At 35.4% G+C, this 16,806-nt stretch overlaps 1 protein-coding gene across 5 annotated transcripts in view; it reads left to right on the top strand.

Annotated features, from left to right (window-relative positions):
* The window catches only part of LOC105230520 (diuretic hormone receptor), a 33,383-nt gene extending 18,271 nt beyond the window's left edge, over positions 1-15,112 (top strand). The window contains exons 3-13 of one of the 5 annotated variants that reach the window (XM_049451942.1): positions 1,525-1,723; positions 2,761-2,854; positions 3,231-3,324; positions 5,682-5,762; positions 7,575-7,645; positions 7,829-7,939; positions 9,415-9,603; positions 9,816-9,931; positions 11,951-12,004; positions 12,394-12,607; positions 13,973-15,112. In XM_049451942.1, coding sequence (XP_049307899.1) covers positions 1,525-1,723; positions 2,761-2,854; positions 3,231-3,324; positions 5,682-5,762; positions 7,575-7,645; positions 7,829-7,939; positions 9,415-9,603; positions 9,816-9,931; positions 11,951-12,004; positions 12,394-12,607; positions 13,973-13,999 — 1,250 coding nt within the window. In that variant the 3' untranslated portion in view covers positions 14,000-15,112. Of the gene's footprint in view, positions 1-1,524; positions 1,724-2,760; positions 2,855-3,230; positions 3,325-5,681; positions 5,763-7,574; positions 7,646-7,828; positions 7,940-9,414; positions 9,604-9,815; positions 9,963-11,950; positions 12,005-12,335; positions 12,608-13,972 lie in introns of those variants that run through there. The other 4 variants (XR_007422250.1, XM_049451943.1, XM_049451944.1 and 1 more) reach the window with 4 other exon arrangements.
* The last annotated feature ends 1,694 nt before the right edge of the window (positions 15,113-16,806 follow it).

Genomic DNA, 16,806 nt, shown 5'->3' with positions numbered 1-16,806 from the left:
ACGTGTATATATGTACATGTAATGGCAAGAGTATGCGGTTGGCTTGTGCCACAAATTATTGTCAACGCGGCTGCACTCTTTAGACTTCTGTCATACTTTAGACGAGGCGGTGACGTGTGTTTCTATGCCCTTTGGTGCAACAGCGCCATCATATGTTTTAACTTTCTAGTTGCAACATTTTCATAGCTGCAAGAATGACAAAAGCGGCAAGCGTTGAAAGGCACAATGCACAAGCGACGGCAATAGACTCGCGTCGCCCACGGTTTGCTGAGGCTTTGCCAGTGGTTTTGTGGAATCTGCTAATAAGCAGCACTCACCGCACTTATTTGTGTGTGCTGAGAGTGCTGAGCGCAAATGCCAGTGGGACTCTTACTTAATTAAATGCGAACGTATTTAATTTGATCTGTTTTAGGCAAGATTGCACTTATTTGTTACATAAAAATCATAGAAAATATATCTAGGATAATTCACAGCTGATAAAAACGACATTGCGGACGGACAGCAAAGAATAATGTTACAAATTTTAAAGTTAAAGTTCTAGGGTCATTTTTTTATAGTAGAAGGAAGCATCGAAAGCCGGAATTCGGGACTTTAAACCGCTAAACCTAACCTACTTCTATCCCATTTCTCTTCCACGGGATCACTGGACAAAGTATTACTTACTGGGAGAGAAGAAGACATTTAAGTCTCCTCTATTGAAAGGGCTAAGTGACGCCTAATCTGTTGTAAATGTTTCAATCTTGACATAATTTGAGTTGCCGCTTCGCTGACATCTTTCCATTTTACAGACTCGCACATAGGTGCAGTCAAATTTTCCACCGTGCGACTACCTCCATGTATGGTTTTCAGAACAGTTGGTTTTTGAAAACAGTGAGCAATGATAGAGAAGTATTCGGAGTCTTCAATACACTCTGTACACATCGACCATTATGGACTAAAGTCATGACAATATTTGTATAAGTAGCTTCGAAAGCACTCTTGGCCACTGAGTATTTGGTTAGGTGGATATCCAGCTCCCCATGTTGTCTATCTATTCACGAATGTATGAATGTAGGAATCAGTCTGCGGGTCCAACGTTCTTTTGCATGAAATTCTGCGGTATGAATGCAACCGAATCAACACCCAAACACTCTTACTCTTCTGATTCGAGATTTGACTTAACTTGTATCGAGTAAAACTTGATGAAATAAGTGCAGAATTTTCAAGAATGTCATCAAAGAACCGTAAACTATTTGGTATAAACAGAAAGTTTCCAAAATTTTATCAGTTATCACATAGAAACTGCTACTAAATCCGTCAAAAGGATGTACAATCACAGCTGTCGGTTCGAAACTATCAAATTTATAACAGCTGACAGCTGTCAAATCGCAGCTTTTAAAATGACGTCCCCCTATTTATTTTATAAAACGATTTTTTTAAGATTAAAGAACATCTTTGAAGTTCCATAACATAAATTTCGAGGTTATAATGTAATTCACATTTATATAATAATTTTTTGAACCATTTCCTTGACTGCTTTTGCAGAGAATGCGACGCGCTTTTGCCATGCTAACGGCACATGGGAGAAATATACCAACTATGACTTGTGCATGCACCTGCCCGCGCCCTCCACTGTACCTGAATTCGAACCGATCATCGAGTTGCCAACGATAATTTACTACATTGGCTACACCATCAGTTTAGTCTCATTGACGCTGGCGATTATTGTCTTCGCCTATTTCAAGTGAGTATGATTGCTTTGTTTGAATTCAAAATTTTTAAGATGAAATTAATTAAGAGGGAATTAAAATGTTTCATATAAATGTTTGAAAAACGATGTGGATGAATAACAGCTATTTTATTTTTACTTTGAAGCGTTTTCTTTGGTCACTTTTGTTCCCAGGCTGGTCTTTATATTAACGGAGTATTTTTTCTTCTTGTTCCGTTCCCTATGTGATAAATCTTAAAATATTATATTTTTCCAATTTCCACAGTAATTTCGAAGACTTAATGATGAAGCACTTGCGAATACGTGTGATTTTCTTCAAACAAACAAAATATTTTAAAAATATTCAAACAAAACAAATATTTTTTCAGTGCATAAAACTCTCAGCGTTGTATTTCTTAGAACTTTTACATGTCTCTAAGAACTTCAAACTTACTTTTCTTGTTTACACAAAGTTAATAACTTGGAAACAACTAATCGATATTTTTTTCCTCTAATGCAACATAAAACAAAAATATCAGTAATGTAATAACTTCTAAGCAAGTACACATGTGTGTTGCCTTGTAAGCGAGTGTTAGATGCTTTCGGACGAAAATTTACAAATATCCTTCAGAACTTATTGCCACACTACTAGCCATGGCAACCTTTGTAGCATTGCCACACAATGTTTTTGTTTCCATTTTTTGGAGAAAAATCGAAAAAATCGAGCGCTCGCCAATGCTCCTTTGCATCCTGGCACACATACGAGGCCACATTAAGACGCACATGCATACATATCTACACATATACATCCATATACACACATATGTATACATTTTCTTGTAATTCTACAATTTTCTTTTATTCCTTCTCCACTCCCGCGCAACATCGTTGCTGCTGCCTACGCCAACGCCAACATTGACTGCATTGCTGCTACTGCTGCTGCTGCCGCCGCTGGCTGTGCTATTATTATGATATTTTACTGTGCGTATCTCTGCGAATGCTATTGATGTCCTTTATTTCTTCGCACCGTGCGCTGCAATCGAAAACGATAACGAAATGAAAAACGGATGCAGGGAATTACGCTGTTTACGCAATTCAATTCACGCCAATTTATTCTTCACATACATAATGTCGGCGTTGCTGTGGATACTGACTTTGTCCGTACATGTAAGTGCACATACATCATCGATATTTCGTAGCTTTTTCTAATTTTCAGCAAAGTCTTCATATAAAGGCACATATATATCTACATACGTATGAGAGCATGTAATAGAAAATATGTGCTTTCCTGCTTCGCAGAAAATATTGAGCTGAAAAATAAATACGCTAACATCCTGGCACACGAACGAAGGTCCTTTGTGTTTAAAATATTTTCGTAAAATTTCAAAATTAATATCAAATTTTTTACAATACATGAATAATCTAGGTATAATTATCATTATTTTTACAAACCAAAAAAAAATTAAAATTATATAAATATTCCCACAATTCTAACCAGACATGAAATAATTAAAGTTATTTTGTATATACTTACTGTAAACAGATTTCCATACGAACGGGCCTAGGAGGCTGTGTGGTTCTTGTCACGCTATTTCATTTCTTCACCTTAACCAATTTCTTCTGGATGCTCGTTGAAGGTAAGTCCGCATTTAAGCAAGTGTATTAGGTTATAGTTTTCTTTTGTGAAACATTCTTTCTTCTTCTTTAAGACTTTGAAAATATTTTGATGGTGCACTATTAATACTTCCTCAAACAAATTTAATGGCCAATACAGTACTGTCTTATAGAAAGAGCGTGGAAATAAGTTGATTACTCCCGAATTAAGACAGGTTGAAAGCAAAAAAAGTTATTCAAATAAAGCATTATTTCTATACTTGCACATATAACTATACTATGAGCAAAAAATAGTAAGACTTTGTTCTTCAAAATCTATGTCGCCCCCTCAAAGTAATCCCCCTCGCTTGTTTTTTCCAATCCTCGAAACATTTGTTAAAGTCAATATCAAGATTAGCCCTTAACGCGCATAGCGTTTAATGTCTTCAATGAATTTAAAACGGTTTGCCCGGAGTGGTCGTTTGTATACCCAGAAGTCAGCGGAGTTAAATCAGGCGAATACAGTTGTTGTGGCACGATATTGCTTGAAATTTTGGCGAAAACTCACGAAGAATCAATGCAGAATGCGACAGAGCATTTTTGTGATGCAAAAACCATGAGTTGTCAGCCCATAATTTTGGCCTCTTTTTACGAATAGCCTCGCGCAAATGACGCATAATACTCAAATCGTATGACCTTTTGACAGTTTGGTCGGTCGGAGAAAATTCGAAGTGCACCACACTTCGATAATCGAAGAAAACTTCGTCAACATAACCTTGATTTTTGACGTGCTTTGACAACATTAACACGACGCTGTTTGTCGAAAAAACTGAGTAATTTTGGAACTAATCGTACTTTCACTTTTTTTAGGTCCAAATAATCTTTCAAAATGATTTTCACTGATCCTTCCGATATTCTAAAGATATCAGTAAGATCTCTGACTATTAATCGTTCTCAAATACCAATTCCTTTCTTTTATTGAAGAGTTGATCATCCATTGATGTTAATGGCCGTCATGGACGTGGGTCGTCAACGCGTTCTCGACCCTCTTTGAATAATTTATACCAATTAAAAACACTTGCTCTCGATAAACAATTATCACCGAAGACCTTTTCCAACATTCTCAATCTTTCGGCAGCAGAAATTTGATTCTATATACAAAATTTATTGGAACTTCCTTATTGAATAATTTCACTCATCGTAAATGCACTCTACGTATTTCAGAAAGACAAGCGTGTGCTAAACACTAAACGTTTCACTCAGATGTCACTGACAGTCATAGGAACCTAAGAAATAAATATTTCGTCAAATGGGCTTTCGCTCGTAATTTAGTACAAGTCTTACTATATCTTACCCACAGTAATACATTATTTATGTTAATACATTACTTTTGCATAAAATAATTTCATAGAATACTAAAATGATATTTGTGTCATAAAGGAACTTATTCTAGCCAGAACTCCCTCTTTCTTTAATAAGAATTAAGCAAATAATCAATTTCCATTATTTGATGACTGCTAAAGACATCTTCCAAGCATAAATTGCGAAAGGCCAACATTAACTAAATTATTACCTCCATTAATGCAGTTACAAAAACAAAATCTTAATTTCGGCTTTCGCAGGAAAATCTCTGAATTCTGGAATGTGTTATGTATATCTACATGAAAAGCTACAACGAGATTAGCAGTAAGCTCATAAGCGATAAGCGGTTGTGCAATAATAAATAAATGAGTGCATAAAAATGCCATGCCTGAGCAACCAAAAATCACACAAATATTCGATGATATGTGTGCATTCACCAATTCATGATGTGATAAGCCGAGTAAACAGATATATATTTGTGTGTACATATGTATAAAAGGAATTTGTCACATGTGTGTCTTCATGTTTGCATTGTTGTCGATTAATACTGTTATTTGTGCAGCTTTACTGCTGACTGTTAATCGCATTTACGAAAGTAATCAGTTATTTACAAAAACTCAATTTGATTTGTGTGTTGCTCAAACATACACGCACACGCACAGCTGGTTAGTCGGCTTACAACATACATACATACATATATGAATATGCGTTCATCGGCCGATTATTTGCGCTAAGCAATGAAATATGCGCTGCTTGACACACACATACTCATATAGGTAGAGTAAGCAAAAGTGCGTTCACCTCCAACCAATGACCTTTGGTCAGCCGCACTCTATTATCAAAGCAACATCTTACTTAATAAACATATATTAACAGTTATTTCCGACTATTTATATTTGCGCGCAGACATGTAGAAATCAGATCGCATAAATATGCACATTTGTATTGGAATTATATCAACAATAGTATACTCGTAAATCTCCACTTTCTTCGCCGATTTCATTTCATTTGTTTCTTTTGAACTTTCTTTTCATTACAGGCCTTTATTTGTACATGCTGGTTGTGAAGACATTTTCCGGCGATAATATACGCTTCAATATATACGCAATCATCGGCTGGGGTAAGCGTTTATTATACCAATATACATATGTATCCGTAGTTATATAACACATGATTTTACCAAAGTATTTTTCTGTGTGTGTGTGTGTGTGTGTGTAAACATTAAATTCTGCTTGTATGTGTGTCCCTAGAGTGTAGTGTGAGTAGGCGGAGGGAAATATATTTCGCTGAGTTGGCGTGAAATAGGCGCATGTGTATGTAAATATGTAGCAATGTATGCATGCACGCTTTTGCGCTGCGCCGTTGTGTGGGTGGCTGATAAAATCATTTTCTGTGAGGCAAATGTTGCGTAAATTATCGCGAAATTAAAGCGTTGAAAGGCAGAGCTCATGTGTGAATAAACGGAACTCACCCTTGCCACACCAATTAGTTTGGGGGCGTTAATAGCAGGTACCCACATCGATTAGCAGACACACCTACCTTACCTCATGCATACATTAATTATTATGCAATTATTGCGTGCAAGGCAATTTAATTTTTTCAATATTGATATTAGCGTTTAAAAAAGCCTTATTCCAATAAGAAATACCCAAGTTTCTACCTTCTACAACCCCAAACACAGCCAAAAACGCTGAATAACTTCCTGTTACGCCATATTCTGCCTCTTCAGCATTTTGGGTCGAAATGCCCACACACAACTTTATGTAATTGAATTTTGAAATTATTATAGCTCAGCAGAATTCTTCTGCATCTACCTCTAAAGTTTGTTAGTAAATGAAAATATTCAAATTACTTTTTTAGAAGTATACTTTCTGGCGTTCTCCAATAAAACTCGTAGCTTTTGAAATATATAGGTTAGTCGAAAAAGTCTTTTCGTAATTTTAATCAAACTTCAACTTATTTTTGTTTTAATGAACCAAATATGTACCATTTTGGTCGACCCCTTTTTGCCATTTTTTTCGCTAGAGACATTATTCAATCAGTGTAAAACTTTTCTGGTTTCTCGGCGAAAAACTGCGACAAGTAATTTTCACAGACTTCTTTTGAATTCAACTTCACTCCATTAAGGGAGTTCTCCATTGACCGAAACAAATGGTAGTTCGATGGTGCAACGTCAGGACTAAACAAACAAACTTCCCAGCCAAGCTCTGCCAGTTTTTGCCAAGTCATCAAAGATGTGTGTGGTCTAGCGTTGTCCTGATGGAAAACGAAGCCTTTTCTGTTGATCAGTTCTGGACTTTTTTTCAATTGCTTGCTTCAATATCATCCTTTGTTGACAGGAAAATGTGGAATCAATCGTTCAACCAGGCTGAAATAGCTCATGGTGGATGATTCCTTTCCAATCTCACTAAACATTCAGCATAACCTTTCCTGACGTCAATTCTGGGTTTGCGACCACCATTTGTTGAGCTGCGCCATGATCTTTTTCACACATTGTTGTCGCATTTGATCCATTCTTCGTCTCATGTTACCGTTCGCTTCAGAAATGGTTCGATTTCATTTCGTTTCAGCAAAGAATCGCAGATGTTAATTCGGTCCATTAAATTTTTCACAGACAATTCATGTGGTACCCAACCATCGAGCTTCTTTTTGTAACCAGCCTTTTTTAAATGGTTCAAAACCATTCGATGATGACTGCTTATGTGATGATCCTGGTCAATCTTTTCCATAATTTTATCAAATTTTTCAACGATATGTCGGCCAGAGCGAAGTGCATCTTTCACATCGAAATTTGCAGAACGGAAGCAAGCGATCCATTGTTGTGTTACACTAATTGATACCGATAAGATATAGATTAAGAGAGTAGCTTTCTCTCTGTCTTAACTAGTAACGAAATTGGATACAAATTACAACAACTTATGTTTTTGTTTAGGTGGACCCGCAGGTTTCGTTGTCATTTGGGCAATTGCCAAGGGATTGACGATATCCTACGATGTGGAGAAGGTGAGTCGGTGATTGTAACTTAAACTTTTTTATATATTCTCTACATATGGTTATACTGGCATATATATAATTGTATTATATTTGCTGAAGCTAACCATTGCTTTAATATCTAATTCTTTATCAATTTTAAAACAGTTTTCAATAAATTTTGAATTTTATTTATAATTTTATCCTTTTTCACAGTTCGACATCGGCTGTCCTTGGATGCGTGAAACCCATGTGGATTGGATTTTTCAGGGCCCAGTCTGCGCGGTGCTGATAATGAATTTAATATTTCTACTGAGAATTATGTGGGTAAGTGTTAACAGCCTGTTTACAATACCAAACACATATGTATGTAGTAATATACAATGCATAAACACTCACCCTCAAGTGTGTCCTCAAGTTGCCAAAATAGATAGCATCTCATGCTGGTGATATTGCACAGTTACGCTGTTGTTACTGAGCTTGCCTCCGCCATGAAGTAAACAATGACAGCTCATTTCTCGAATAAAAAGTTATAGTCATTCTATTTTAAGTGCTGGCTCTTGAAGCGCGTACAACAAATTCGCATGCATGTACGACACATATGTATGTATGTACTGTATGTTTGTAGGGGATTGTTACTTGAAGTATAAAAATATATCCCTTGACTGCACTTAATGCGATATCCATTCAAGAATATTTGAATTAGAAAGCTAGCATGTTTTTTAGCAAAACAAATATGTACACTCATACATCTAAGTAAATATGTGCAAATATGTCGGTGTATGTAATGGTTCAAAGGCAAAATGAAGACGTTTACAAACACATGCACAAGCGTATGAAATGATATAAGTTTAGAGTGTTTCGTTCGAAATTTAAAAGCAACCATTGTAAAGGATAAAGGATGGTTTTTCTTTTTTGCGTTCATGTGCACACAAGTACATGGACACCATGACAAACGCGCATAATACGTAAATTTATTACTTCATCATAAATTTCATTCTTATTTATAGAACAAACAGTCTGTCTTATTCGTAGTTGAAAGTAGCTAAATTCATTTTTCCCCATAAATCTTGCAAGTTATTTACTCTCTTCCTCGCGTGCTTTAAGAATTTGTTAAGGAAATCATATTTTCAAGCTGCAAGCAGTTTGCAGACTTGTGATAAGCAAGTGAAAGTGCTTCAGGCGTTGAAAGAATCTTAGTTTAGTATGACGTAGGAAATATATTTTTGGTGATTGCATCTTTTGTGAATATTTAATTACAGAAAGAGACGCAGCAGACCATTTTTGGAAGTTAACAGAACCGCACAGTTGTCATAAGTAAATACTAGCCTTTTTCAGGAATATTAAATTTTTATGTGAATGACTCAAAGTAACTTGGTTAAACGGATCCCTTCCTCTCAATTCCCTCACTAGTATATTTTAACGATATTCCACCGCACAACTCTTTCAAATAATAATCAGAAACTGATTTTTATTCTACAAAATTCAGTGGATTTTTCGTTGTCTCTTAATTTAATTTAAAGTCCAAAGAGAATTGCATCTGTATTCATATTAACAAGGTCTATGTCAACTCTTAAAACTATATTTATTTTTTATTATTATATTACATGTTATATTTTCCTTTTCCTTTTAATTGTTTTACACGATAAACGGGAAAATAATGATCAAAAAACTGAAATTCCAAACTCTTTCAAACGAATCCGGTTACTTGCTCAAACCGTTTAAACAAATCATATTTCATTTGGTTCAATAAGTCGCTATTTAATTACGAACCAAATCCCTTTGCTTGTGTCTTTTTGCAGGTGTTGATAACGAAGCTCCGATCCGCCAACACAGTGGAGACGCGCCAATATCGTAAAGCAGCCAAGGCATTGTTGGTGCTCATTCCGCTCTTCGGCATCACCTACTTGGTGGTGTTGGCGGGCCCCAGCGAAAGCGGGGTCATGAGTCACATGTTCGCCGTCGTGCGCGCGCTGCTGCTCAGTACACAGGTAATGACAGCTTACACAAGAGGGTTGCGCGGTAATGTTAAACCGAGCACTGAATAGCACATTGTAGCAACTGTATAGAGTTACGGTGAAAGATAATATGAATCGAACTTGAAAGCGCATGAAAGGATTGCGGTTTTTCTTATACCTTTCCTAAGCATCCGCTGGACGTCAAACGTGCTTTAATTCGCTATGTTTTTGTCTTTCTTCTTCAGGGCTTCGCAGTGTCATTGTTCTATTGTTTCCTAAACTCCGAAGTGAGAAACACGCTGAGGCATCACATTTCCACGTGGCGCGACGAGCGGAATATCCAACTAAATCAAAGCAGAAGGTGAGCAAACAGGTGATTAATGCATATAAACGTAAGTATGTATTTGCTTATTTCGAAGCTGAGAATGGATAAATTTGGTATTTAATGAGGAACGGAAGTAAATTAAGGACTAAAACTGAAATACAATATTTTCAAATTAAAATGTGACAATAAGGTTGCTTATACGCCACAGCAGACACGTTTGCACTTTTAAAGGTACTAAGTATGAAATTTTTAAAAGTAATTTTTTTTCGCATTCTCGAAATTCTGTCATGTTTTGTCTAAATATTACTTAGAATGCGTGAAAAGGTGGTCCTCACACCTCGCTACTGTAAAGAAGGTTATTTCTTCACGAAAATGTGTGTACAAAATTGCATATATCGTATTTCTAAGTGTGTCCTGGCAATATTTTTTTCGCATATTTCATCAACTTACTTAATATTTTCCAGCTGCTCGCATACCTTTGAGGTTATCCACATGTATGCAAACTGCACTGAATTTTGGCAAAATATACGAGTAAATACTTCATGCTGTGCAAAGGGAGAATTTGCAAAATATAGAATTTATACAATAAAAAATAAATAACAATTTATTTCCTTTAAATTTTATATTTATTTTAAATAAAACTTTTGTGGTAAATGTGCATCAAATGCAAAATTTGCACATTTAAGAATCTGATCCGTACTATTGGACGGCTATTTGAAATGAATTTGTTAAAATTTCTTTTGCACTGCATTCGTGTTTTGTTGGTCTTCCTTAGTATACAAAGGCTCTGTGCAACTGTACAATGCATCCACTAGGTTTCCAGTGGCCACAGAAGTGTTTTCGATTAAATAACAGTGAACAAGCCGCATTTAGCATGCAACACGCTTTGACGCACGTTTGTTATTCATGACATGCCGCACCACAATGCATATTATTGTGTATGTGGGCGACACGGCCAACTGCAAACAAGGTGCAATCGTCAATGGTAGGTTCAGAATCACCACATCAATTGACCATTTAGAACTGTTAAAATTAACACGATACCAGTCAGCTCATTCGCAATGCCATGCTATTTTGGTCAAGCTTTATTGACGACCGAAGCTCTACTTTTAGCCGAAGAAGGGAAAAAGGAATATTGGAGTATTACAAACTATTTCTTTGAGATCAATATACATAATCTTCTATAAATATAGGGACAAATTTGATACACGATAGAAGTGATTTGATAAATGTTATTCAAAATTCGCCCTGTCACTGCCAATGTGTGAGAATTGGCATTACCTTAGTGAAGAAAGATTGACCCCTTTTTCGTATCTTTTTGAAATGCATCACACAGTCGGCATTAACAAATAGTTGTGTGTAATATTTAGACTCAACATATTATAGCTTAAGATTACTTCAATCATCTTTTCTTTTTTCGCGAAATTTCAGTCCTTTCCCACTGTAAATGACAGCACTTTATATAATTGGCACATTTTGTAGTCAGATATACCAAAGTTTATAATGACAGCTTAACCCTTAAATGCATGGTTTTTCCTTTTTAAATACCAAGTGTGTATTTTTTAAGTGGCGCGCCAAGCTGTCAAATTATTAAAATTAAAAAGTGACATTCAAAAGTCAACACAGATATTTTTAGCACCTAATAAAAGTAAAAAATACTGTGTTTGAGTTACCGTTTAGAAATTATGTAAGGAAGAAAACACTGATGTATATATACATCATCATGCATTTAAGGGTTAAAATTGAGCCCAAACTGTTAGAAGCCAGAAACATAAATAGAAGCCTGGCATATTTTCCAATTTTTTGCTATGTTAGTCAGTGGTTGTAGGTGAAGGCATCGATAGGTATACACTAATGGATCCTTAAGTCTTTCACATAATCAGTGACGAATAATGATATGCGCTACATAAAGAGATATTTGTTTTAACTGAACACAGTTGTGTTATAAATAAGATTTTAAACTGATATAGCTATATTATACTGCCACTTTGTACTTTATTACTTGCTCAACGACTTCGCTTTATTAAATTTGTTGTTGTATATTCTTCATTACAGATACACCACAAAGAGCTTCTCAAAGGATTGCTCGCCGAGAACCGAGAGCACACGGTATGGTAATATTAGAATTAATATTAAAATGTCCACCACATACAATGCAAATTATTATTATTACTATTACTATTATTATTATTTAGAAATTAAAATAAGAAAATCTATTCCAAATTCTTTTCGTTATGTACCATCTGATCAAATTTAACTGACAAAAAAAACTAAATTTTTACAAATTTTATCAGATGGTATACCATATTTTACATGTACGACCTTTTATCGTAGTAAACACAGAAATTGAATGAAAGATGCACTAAATTTGCTCTGTTTTCGCTTTCTTGCAATTTTGTTTCTTTGTTGGTTTTTCTGTTTCTTTATTTCTCGATTTCAGTTTTTCATTTGCCATCGCATAATATTTGGTTGCGTTTGTTTTGCTTTATTCCTTGCAGGCCACTCACAGCTTACTATGGCAAAGGCAAACGCGAGTCCAGCGTCTCATCGGCCACCACCACCACCCTGCTGGGCCACAACCAGAGCCTGAGTGTGAACGCGAACATCAGCGCTGCGATGGCGTTGCAGCACAGTTCTAACGGCACTTTGCACACGATGCCCACCGTGACGGCGCTGACCGTTATGCCGCGAGCGATTAGTCCGCTCATGAAGGTGTGTTTCCACTTTCTTTTCTCACGCTTACACTCTTTTTATACTCTCGTAAACTTTTGCTTTAAATTATAAAAGTTTTGTTCACCTAACTATTGTCCGTATCACCTGAAACTAATCGAGATAGATAGAGGGTAGATATATGTACATAGGGTTATATAGATATACATAAATAATCTGTTTAACGTTTTACACCTTTAAGTATTTCCCTCGCTTTGACTCTTGCAAGTTGCAAGAGTAAAAAATGTTCGGTTGCACCCGAACTTAGCCTATCCTTACTTGTTTCATACTCCTTTAACTATGTATGTGGTACTTAAAAGTTGATAGTCGGGCAAGTTTCATAGTCCGTCAGTTTATTGCCCTGTAAAATTTGCATTTTCACATTGTGCCCTTAGCTGGGATTTCCATTTCATTGCTGTGCCACTTCGTTTGTTTGTATGTGTGCGTGTGCTGGTGCAACAGTGTATTGCCGCATAGGCGCAGTGGGCCAATATGGACGAATGTAAACACGAATAAGACACCGGTGGCAGGACATAGAGACTATACGCGTTGATAAAACGAGATATCCTTGTTGTTTTTGCGCATTTCCAAGGGATTCGGAGCAACTTGCCAAGCGATTTTTTCTAATTTGTATATCCCGCACTGGGTGGGCACGTGCCACAATGCAATGTTGCAATTATGCAACTTGCTCCGAGCTCAGATAAAGTGCTGCCGGTTTGAATAATAATGTTTCATTTTTAGCTACTTGCCTTCAGAAGGAAACTATGTAGGAGTTGTGCAGGTTGAAAGTCTGATGTTAAGCTTGCTCACAATTTGAGGAAAGTTTTTAATTAGACGAATAGCATATTATGGGATATTTTTGGTACATTTTTGGATATATAATTGAGACTTTGAAGACAGTCCTTTTTTGTTCCCTGAGGTAAAGGTTGCCTCTTAATTTGTAACACCGTGAAGGAAGTTATAAGTATATAATTAAATGATCAGCGTGATGAGTGGAGTCGCTTTAGCCATGTCCGTTTTTATGACTGTCTGTCTGTCTGTCCATTTGTATGTATAGATATAGATCTGACACTTTGTGTACACTATTTTCTTTTCAAGAAACGGCTCATATATCGGGATCGTCGATATCGGACCACTTTAGAATATAGCTATCATATAAACTGACGAATCTAAATGAAGCTCTTCTATGGAATCTTTTATATTTGTGATGGTGATATTATACTCAACTTTATTTTTCTTTTTGTACTTCTAGTCAATAATTCAATATTTTTTTGGAAAAACTATTTAAACTAATTTCTGAAGTTTCTGCTTGGAAAGCCTTCAACTGATTTTTCAATTATTCTCTTTACTTTCTCATATTATCTGCAGCAAGGACTCGAGGAAAATTCCGTATAAGGGAACACAAATTATAAAGAACTAACATCTATGAGTAGTATAGTATTAAGCAATCTCTTTAGTTAAATGCTAAGTTAAAGTGTATTAGAAGTAAGACAATGTCATTAGCTAATCAAAAGCGGAAAGGGAAATTATTAAACGCAAACTAACGAATTTACTATAAGTACTAGAACTTTTTTAACACACTGTACTCTAAGCACCACTTAAATGTAAATATTATTTAAAATATTGTAATGGTAATTATAGAATTGCTGTAATTGTAATTATAAAATTGTTGTAATTATAGAATTGTAAATAATTGCTAATTTTTTGTAAATATTGCATTCATATGTGTGTTAGCTTTGGAACTTGAGCACGAATACTGGCCTTCAGTGAACTTCAGTGTGAAATATTGAGAGAAAATGACTTGATATTTGTAAATGATTCCTGTCAATAGTTAAATGTGTGTATATGTACAAGTATATGGTTAAAATAAAAAACGAAATTAACAAATTATATAAATGTGGTATATGTGTTTAATTGTGTGTGTGTGTGTGTACTCTAAGTATATGTAAAGTTACTTAAATAAAGTATATTCGCTTGAATTTTTTTTTTCATTATAAATTTTTTACAAATTCTGATATTTTCCAGCTTCACTAGTGCCCTACTTTAAGAATAGTTAGTTTTTTATCTTGTTTACTTAGTACAATTTTTCTATAAGTTAAGACAGTTATTCTATGTAAATATCTTTTTATGGAGATATTTTTGTTATATGCTGGGCAGTCGAAAAAGTTTTTTCGTATTTCTAATCAAACTTTAACTTATTTTTTTATATTTATACTAATAAATAAATAAACAAATATGTACCATTTTGGTCGATCACTTTTTGCCATTTTTCCGCTAGAGATATTATTTCATCAGTGTAAAACTTTTATCAGTGTAAGTCGAAATTCCGAAGTTTCCAGAACAGAAGCGAGCGAACCATTGTTATGCTACACGAACTGATACAGCATTGTCTCCGTAAACTTCACAAATTTCTTTGGTGGCTTACGTGACATTCTTCTTTTTTCGACTACCCTATATTTAAATATCTGTATATTGTTTCTAAAACACATTGTAAAAGAATACTTTATTGAAAAAGAATTGCTGAATTTTTCAAAGTTCACTTTCTTAGAAATTTATATGTAGCTTTGTAAGGTCATATGCTAAGAATGTATGGGATTAATATTAATATATTATTGTTATAAATAAATGTAATTTTTGAAATGTGTAAATTGAGAAATATATATATGTGCTCGCAATGGAAATTACTTAAAACCGATTTTTACTTTATTGGAAAGCAAATAATAAAAACTCTTTCCGGCTACTTGTCAGCAGATTACTTATGCTATCTTATTTCAGCTGGAAAAAATTCTAGCAAAAGCGATATTGTCATGCAAAATGTGTCAGATGTTCTTTCTTCCGAACTTCGGAGAATGTTCATGGACTTAAAATTTTTCTTGAACTTTTTTCCACAGACTAAAACTCATCGCATATATGCAATAATTATACACTTAGTGTACAGAATCCACTTACAGAGCATTCCTGGTTTCCTCCTCAAAATCATAAATTACCGAAATTACCTAACTGATAGCTAAATTTATTAAAATGTCGTCAGCAGTTATGAGTCGTTGCGTAATATTCTGTTACGACACACAAATTACCAGTTACGCAGGCAGTTACGTATACGCCATGACATCCACAAAGGCAGCGCCAACGAGCGCACATAAACGGACACGCTCACAGCTTTAATTAAGCACAAGCAAGAAGAATAAGAAGCATAAGGACCACAAGAAATTACGACTGAATTTAATTACCTAGAACGTGGTAAGTAAATTCTCCGAGGAGATTGGAGTAATAAAGAGCCTTGTGTGAAATTCTAGACTCGCAAGCTCTGCCAAAATCTGAGGCATATATCAAAATTATGCTTAAATAATTTTATGACACAGCTTCACGTACGACGAAATTGCTTAAATTATTTTAATTGTAAACTTCACTCTTGAAAATCCATTTATCCTCAATTTCGTTCATCAGTAGCGCTAAAATTCGGGTTACAAACACCCTACCCCCATAGAAAGTAGAAAGAGCAGAGAGCAGGCCAAAGATTACGCGCTTGGGTCACTTAAAGAATACTAATAAAGATAGCGGAAATGCGATTACTTAAAAGATGGCGGAAATGCGAGCGCGCTGCAAAGAGTCCTCACAAAAGTTTAATGTCAAAGAATTGTTAACGCAGACGAGTATTGTTTAATGATTGCACAAGAAAGAAATAAAAAGTTGGGGTCTTTGACAAAATTAAAAGCTATAAATTTAACTTATTTTCACGGCTTTAGCAAATGCGACAAAAATGAAGTAAATGAATGAAATGAGAAGCAGCGTAAATTCGGCGAAAGTGAAAAGAATGGCAGACAAATGATTACTGTAATCATCGCCTTTACCCACATACACACACATACGTAAACACTATAAACGCATGTGCGAATGTATGTGTGGACTCGCTCCGGGGAGTCAGCAGTCTGATGATGACCAATGGTCAGACGAAAAGCAATAAATCGTCCTTTTATTCCTTTGTTGCCATAGGCAGTGGCGAGTGCGTGCGTCGCCAATGTGTGCTGGCTCATGCCATTGTAGTTATGTAGCCATTGTGGTCGACTTTTATTTTCGGTTGTGCAACAAAGTGTGGTATGAAAGGTCAAATTCAACGCGAGAACCATAGACTCGGACGCTATTCATGCAGACAGCGCCGCAACATAGAAAGCGTGCAACTCTTCCATTGTATATATATATAC

This window comes from Bactrocera dorsalis, chromosome 3 (assembly GCF_023373825.1).
Source record: "Bactrocera dorsalis isolate Fly_Bdor chromosome 3, ASM2337382v1, whole genome shotgun sequence".
NCBI lineage: Eukaryota > Metazoa > Arthropoda > Insecta > Diptera > Tephritidae > Bactrocera > Bactrocera dorsalis.
Note: the sequence above shows the minus strand (reverse complement) of the source record. Positions and strands in the feature narration are given on the sequence as shown.